This window comes from Diabrotica virgifera, chromosome 1 (genome assembly GCF_917563875.1).
Source record: "Diabrotica virgifera virgifera chromosome 1, PGI_DIABVI_V3a".
NCBI lineage: Eukaryota > Metazoa > Arthropoda > Insecta > Coleoptera > Chrysomelidae > Diabrotica > Diabrotica virgifera.
Window position 1 is genome coordinate 292466550 of NC_065443.1, and position 7668 is coordinate 292474217.

General features: G+C 33.2%; 2 protein-coding genes across 2 annotated transcripts; one reads left to right on the plus strand and one right to left on the minus strand.

Annotated features, from left to right (window-relative positions):
• The first annotated feature begins 22 nt into the window (after nucleotides 1-22).
• Nucleotides 23-3463, plus strand: LOC114328954 (39S ribosomal protein L41, mitochondrial). The gene is made up of 3 exons (XM_028277949.2): nucleotides 23-266; nucleotides 321-421; nucleotides 3205-3463. The coding sequence occupies exons 1-3, from the start codon at nucleotides 107-109 to the stop codon at nucleotides 3421-3423; spliced, it is 480 nt and encodes a 159-aa protein (XP_028133750.2). The 5' UTR covers nucleotides 23-106; the 3' UTR covers nucleotides 3424-3463.
• A 1134-nt stretch (nucleotides 3464-4597) lies between these two features.
• LOC114328960 (uncharacterized) lies at nucleotides 4598-6019 on the minus strand. Its single transcript, XM_028277955.2, has one exon. The coding sequence runs from the start codon at nucleotides 6017-6019 to the stop codon at nucleotides 4598-4600; it is 1422 nt and encodes a 473-aa protein (XP_028133756.2).
• Between the last annotated feature and the right edge of the window lie 1649 nt (nucleotides 6020-7668).

The following is a 7668-nucleotide window of genomic DNA, read 5'->3' on the forward strand; positions in this document are numbered from 1 at the left end:
TAGAAAATAACGATACCTAAAAATTTTCATAAATGAATTGACAGAAAAAGAAGAAATAAAAATAACATAACCTGAAATTATTTTAAGGAACAAAATTGTTAAAAAAATGTCTTCTGTTAATTTTTTTATTAAAAGAAGCTTGTCAACAACTAGTATAAGATATGGTAAAAGAAATTTTAGGAAGTTCCCCATATATAATAAAAGAGGAACTAGGATATTCAAACAACAACAAATGCAGAATCCGGACCCAGAAGTTCCTGTTCACAGTTAGTATTATATTTACATTTAACAATTTAACATATTAAGAAAGTGCATTTCAGAAAGAGGCGTGCGGGAGGTTGGTTATGAGGAAAGAGACAAATTTATTACAATTCCAGAAAGAATACCAGAATTAATAGTCCCAGATTTGAGGAACTGTCAGGTACTGTATTACTTTCGATTTCATACTTACTTACTTACTCCGTGGCGTTACAAGTCTTCATGGGTTTTAGCCAACTCAACAACATTCTTCTCTGTTTTGAACAATCTCCGTCCAGTTCTCCAGGCCCATAGCGTTCAGGTCTCCTGCTATATTATCTCGCCACCGGAGTCAAGGGAGTCCACATGGTCTGCTTCCAATTAGGACCTCTTCTCATACCAGAATTACTGTTGTTTCTGTTTCGTCAGAATCTCTCATTGAAATCATCTAGACTTTATTTCTTTTATTATGTTGGTGTCTGGGTATAGTTCTTCGAGTTCTTTGTTAGTTCTTATTCTATATTGTCCTGCTGCTTCATCAAGCACTGTCCCAAAGATCTTCCTTGGGATTTTTCTTTTCCAAACATATCGAGGGTATACCAGCAGAACACACTAAGTCAATTTTTTTAGTTATTCAACTATTAATGCAGTCGTATATAAAAAGGTATGCTCTATATACTGCAAAGACACACTAAGTCATACTTATTATAATAACAGAAAAAAATTTAATACTAAGTCAGTTTGACTGTTTTATTTACTAGCAGAATGCATTAAGTACTCTTAATGCAGTCTGCTTGTACTATTTTTGCGAAAACCGAACATACAACACTATATTAACTTTGACTTAGAACATTCTGGTTGTACAATCTGTACACCTATCGTTAGGTTTAATCAAAAGGTTAATGTACGAAAAAGAAAAACCTTTTTGAGAAAAAGTAAATAGATTTTAAATACAGCATCTAGAGACTTGGAACTTTTTGCATTGTATTCAGGGCCTAGATTTTTGACCCTTCGCTTCGTTATTGAACATATTCGTTTCATATCTGTTTAGTATACGAAGTGAATATGTTCGATAACGAAGCAAAGGGTCAAAAATCAAGGCCCAGGATGATGTCGAGAAAAAGTCTACAATAGAAAAATGAATGGAAATGTTAATTGCATTTTAAACTGCATAAAATGTATCCAAAAGTGCATAGACATGTCAAGATAATTAAGGGCCAGATTTTGTCACTCGTTGGCTTTTGGGGTTGCTGAATACGAATTCGCCATCAACACCGACCCTCGGGGTACCTAGGGCGCAGTGTCACTGCTAAGGCACATCATCTTCTGGAGCTTAGACGGTTTTCGGCATTAAATTGATGCAAATAGATTACTCAGCGAGTCTTTGGGTGTGGTGAAGACGAATACACCTTCAGAACAGACACCTGGTGTCTATGGTCACGTCATCTTCGAAGTTTTGAGGGATTTCAGCACTTAATGCATGCAAATAGATTACTAGGCAGTTTTTGGGGTCACTTAATACGAATACGCCATCAGAGACGAATCCGGACCACCTGGTGCCCAAGGTCACTGCTATGGCATGTTACCATATCGAGTTTGGAGAGTGTTTGTTCATCGGGGGTCAGTTCTGATGTCGTATTCTTATTCAGCGGTCCAAAAAACCCTTGAGTAATCACTTGCATCAATTTGCCGAGAACCCACGAAACTCCAGATCATGTGCCTTAGCAGTGAGCGTGAGCGCCATGTGCTCCGGTGGTCGGTTCTGATGGCGTCAGCGACAAATAAACCATCGAGTGACAAAAACTGACCCTCAATACACTTATTTGGATATGCTTATGCACCTTTGGATGCATTCTTTGCATTTTTAAAATGCAAGTATGCGTTTTCATCCATTTGTCTATTCGCGATTGAAACGGAATATAGAGGGCAGGTCGAATGCAAGAAAATGGCTGATATAAATGGTATAAACAAACATTCAATTGAGGAATATAACAATACCGATTTGATTTAAAATATTTTAATGTACTCATAATGCTGAAATTTACTAAAAAGTTCTTAATAATGACCAAATTCCATCCAAATCAACAATTTTCTGGTTTGTTTATGTATACCACTTATAGTAGTTTAAATTTATTCCACCAGAGGTCAGCTACTTTGTTTTTCATCGCGAATTGTAGATTTTTTCTGGCATCATCTTGAACACAATTCAAAAAGTTACAAGTTTCTATGTGCAGTATTTAAAAATCCTAAATGCCCTAGTTCAGATAAAGAAGACTAATCATCTATTTACTTTTTGTATTTTTTGTATCTAGTAATTAAATTTCTGAAAATTTCTATTGTTCTTTTTTATTTTATTTTTCAATAGGATTTTTTTAATGCTGATATTCTAGTTGTCTAAGATTATAGGATAAAACATTATAATGGTAAAATTGATACAACTAAAATTAACATTAAAATGGGATTAGTTGTGTGTCTACTTGTGTAAAATAGTAACATTACTGTAAGTCAGTTCATTATTTATTAAAAAAATAATTACTAATTAACCAAAAACAATAACTGTTGTTGTAATATTCCACATTCTTTAAAATACCATTACTATTTCTATACAAGTAATAGAATTAAACTAAAAGTAATACTTTTTGTGTAATTTTGATTTATATTTCAAAATTTTACTTAAACTTGATTTTCTCAAAACAGTGATTTTTGACTTAGTGCAATCTGCTCGTATACCTATAGTCTCTCTTCTTTTGCCTTTGTTATCATCCACATTTCGCTGCCATGCATCACTACAGGTCATATGATTGTTTTATATAGGGGTATCTTTGTATGTCTTGTTAGTTGTTTTGATTTTATAAGATTTTGAAGGGCATCTATTCTTCGATTTCTTAGGGCATAGAGAAGTAAGGGATGCTTCTTCATCAAATGTTAATTAAATAAAAACTGTATACCAACACTTTTTGTTTGTAGTTGAAACCATATGTCTCCTACAGAGCCCCAGAAGTCTTTCAATCGGAATTCACAGCTGAAGACTTATTTAATGTAGTATATGCTCCAAAAATAGTCAAAGATTTCAATGAGGGGAAGCTTGCAGATGATGGCCAGCCTTTAGAACCTTCAAGGGAAGAAAAAATCACAGCTGAAGAAGCAAAAAACAAAGCCAAGCAGACAGGAACAGACATTTTTTAGTTTATTAGTAAAATTTGTGAATATATTGTAGTATTTATTATCTATTTATTTTATTTTTCTTTCTCCTTCAATAAAATATAATTTTATGCTATGCTGGAACAACGTTGTAAACGCCAAATCAGATTTTGTCATCTAATTGAAGAAAACATGTTATAATTGATCATTTTGAAAAAGGCATCTTTATGAGCATAATATGATAGACTATAGGATAGGATGTATAAAGTCCAGTAATATTCGCCATAATTGGCAATACATTATTTTGTGCATATAGAACGTTCCATGGAAAACCCACATATTAAACTATTGGTGGTGACAACGTTGTTCCAGCACAGCATTCAATTAGTATGTAAAGGAACAAATGATAATATTAATAAATGTTTAGACGTTTATCATCAAAATTTATGACGAAAATTATTTCAAAAAAATCATCTTAACTAAATAGGATACATTTATTACCAGTAGAGGTTTAGACCCACAGATATGGGCGTTCTACGAAACTCCCTTGATTGTAGAAAGATTTTCAGAAATAACTAACATTACAGATATACTTTATACCAATTAACATGTTCTGTGCGGATGGCATACATGTGACCCACATGATGCCTTGACCAATGTGTAGACGGCACGCATGTATGCCATTGATTATGCACATTTTTAATATGTTTTTTTTTTCTGTTAATAGTATAAGTCTTAGGGTCAGATATTATATCTGCACTCAATGTGTTAACATCATCCAATTTTAGCTTACCTACCTGAAAATATACTTTCAGAGAAAATGTGTACTTAATATTTTGAAAATCTAGCATCAATCAAAGTTCAACAAAAGGAAAAACAAGACAGATCAAAGAAATACACCTTGGTATATTTCTCGTACCCAACTACCATACACCCAAACACATATGTACCAAATCATTTACGACCCTATTCATATACACACCAACTCGCATACATGTTAAGGAAAATAAATTTATATGGAAGAATACATATACATACACTATCTCTAAAAACATTATGTTACAATAACAAATTGCTTAAAATAACATGTATGTATACCTACAAATAATTGAATTCGTAGGGTTAAAATACTAATAATGTTACAAAATAGGCGTACAATGCAAATGGGATTTTTTATGAGAGATACTCTAATAAGTAGCCTATTAGGTATAAATCTTTATTATAATATAACATAATGACTACAAATCTGCAAAAAACCACTAATATAACTGCTGTTATAGTCTTTTATAATTTGTAGGAACTTTTCATTTACTATCTGGTATTGTTTATGTGAATATGGTGCAATTACATGTCCTGCTTCTAATCGTGTGCATAGATCATCTTGTGTTAGTTGTTCCTTTAGCAACTTTTCTATCACCCGATTTGGATTGAGATGGTGAGAGCTAAAGATGCTATAAAAAATGTGATGCCACGATTCTATAGAATTTGTTGCCCTGGGTAATCCTTCCAGAGTAATATTATTGCAATTCCACACGTTAATTGCAAAACGTGGATTTCTTGGTGGAAGTGTACGTCCAACCCAGGTTGCAATAAAATAATCAATAAAGCCATGGTACCTTTCGTCTTCTCCGAAGCTTTCAACTAACTCGTTCCCCAGTAGTTCAAATGCATGTGAAACTTCTGCTGGTGGCACAAACGAAAGAGCACAAAATGATTTTATTATTGTCTGAAAATATTCATCATCTGTGTATATTTGCTCCAAACCTAATTGTTGCACTTTAAGCCAAATTGCTTTACAAAAATGAAAGAAACAACCACGAATTTTAACGTCAGGGACTAGCTGTCTGAAGGTGTTAACAACTGCCATCTCAAAATCAATTATGATCGTATTGGGTCTTGCTCCAGGTTGAATGGTATCAATTTTCTGGAAAATATTGACCAAAGTGCGCTCATAAATATCTTCATTTTTGTTTGGCAAAAACGCATAGATGAACGGTATTGTTTTACTGTGAAAGACCCCATATATAACCCATAGTTGGTACCACAGATTTGGAGCACTTGTAAAAGTGCCATCGACAACCCATGTTTGACATTGGATTAAACGATTAAGGTCTGAAGTACAACTAAATATAATTATACGATTTTTATCCTCTGTTCCACTGTCGCTCAAAATAAAATCTTGAGGTTCTGATGTCTTGGTTCTTCTTAGGTCATCAGGAATAATTATGTCTGTTAAGGAGTGAGGTACAGGTGGTATCGTACCAGTCCTTTGACGTTTCCTACTCACTGTTTTTTGTAAATTTTTTATCTTCGGGAGATGTACCTTTACTCCATCTGATATTCCTTCTAGGGCATTGCTAACCACAGCCCGTGCTGTAGAGCTGCTGGACACAGCTTCTTCCTTAATCTTATGTTGTAAAGCCTTAAGTGCAATTTTAGTTGGTGAAGAAGCATGATTGTGCGGTTTTCCCAGAAGAACATTACTTGCAGCATCAGTTATCGCAGTGGCCCCACATTTGGTACTTAATTCATCACATCGCCAATAGATTTTGCCATCGGAACTATCCCTCACTTTGTTGTAGGAGTGATCTTCATAAATTAATTTTCTGCCACCTCTTTGCGTAGACATGAAGGTTGCCATCTTAACTTTCTGTTCCATTCTTTTTAGAGCACTAAACTATGAAATGAATACACCGTTGCACTGTTACAAGAGTTTTTAACAAAATTTAAGATCGTACTGACCGTTGAACGTGAAATTCTAGAGCAAAATGTCTACAATTTTAAACTGAAACTTGCCTGATTAGAAGATTTTTGCAAAATTGCAAATTGTTTAAGCCTACTACCCGATTATAATAAAAGTGAAAAACATTTGTTATTGTAATTATTTATCCAGACTTTCCAAAGGGTGCAGCGTAACTCATCGAATTACAGCTCATGGAGACATTTCATAGACATACACCCAAATCGTATACAGCCACTTCATCGAAAGCTCCAACCCATCAGCTGGACATTTCATAATATATTACGTTACGACGAGCGAAGCCCGAAATTGGACAATCATAGCCATCATACATTGTCTGGGTACCCCCAAGTGCCCAAAATACAATTATTGAAATAAAATGGTCATGGTCAACCAAAAATAAAAATGAATATCGAGACGCTGGCTGATCGATTCGAATCGATTATTATTGACAAACGACACGCCAAATCAAAAATCGAACATGGTTAGTTACATAGAAAAAAGTGTTGTGTGATTTGGTTAGTTAAATATGTTAAATACTGTCATCATTAATTATTTGATTTTTTTGAGTTCCCTGCTTGTTTTTATTTCTCTATGGTTCCCTGTGTCCTAATAAAATATAAATAATAGTAGTCGAATAACAGAAATTGATTCTCGCAACTCAAACTTTTACAATAACATCAATCATATTCTATGATCATATTTTATACCATAGTAATGGAGAATCACACAAAAATCTCTTCGGATTTTTAATAACGAATATTAATTAAAATAATTTTATGGATTTTTCGAAATTAGGTCTTCCTTTGCTTGCAAAAAATGTGGTTATTTGTTTTCTTTTATTTTTAAAATGTATTAGTGGATTCATCGGAAGTATGCAACCAGTTTTACAAGTATAGAAATTAAAATTATTTCAATATGAAATCAGTGTTAGAAACTAGAAAGAAAAACGAATACTGCATTTGTATGTACTAGGCAACTACAGCATCAGATGGGTATTCAAAATATATTTTGCCCGTTTTTGTTTTAAAGAAATATATTAAACGTGATTTCTTATTCTTATACCATCTCAACGAATTGAATTTAAATAAACTGTCGAAACCCAAAAGACTCCATCTTTAAACAAATAAATGTTTAAAAATAACAAAATCCTTGGATTTCTTGGTTCGGAAGCAGATTCTCTCTTATAAATTTAAATACTCTTAAATACTCTGAATTTAAATACTCTTAAAAGTGTCTATTATGCTCTCTTTTTAAAACAGGAGGAGTAACTCAAATTTAACGCGCCGTAATACTTGTTTGTAATTGGTCCAACCGCAGGCAAGTTTACTCCACTACTGTTATGAAATTTTGACACTATTGGCATTTCATAGGTTAATTAGTTATATCGGATTTTTTGAGTTTTCTGCGTTATTCCTTTAATTTTTAGATTTTTAGTCTGCTTTTATATAAAAAAAACAGTTGTTTTTAGAACTTTTTAGCGACGTATTAGTATAATATAATATTTATGGATTACTTTCGAAGGCTGGACATAATCAACCAAAACAGAA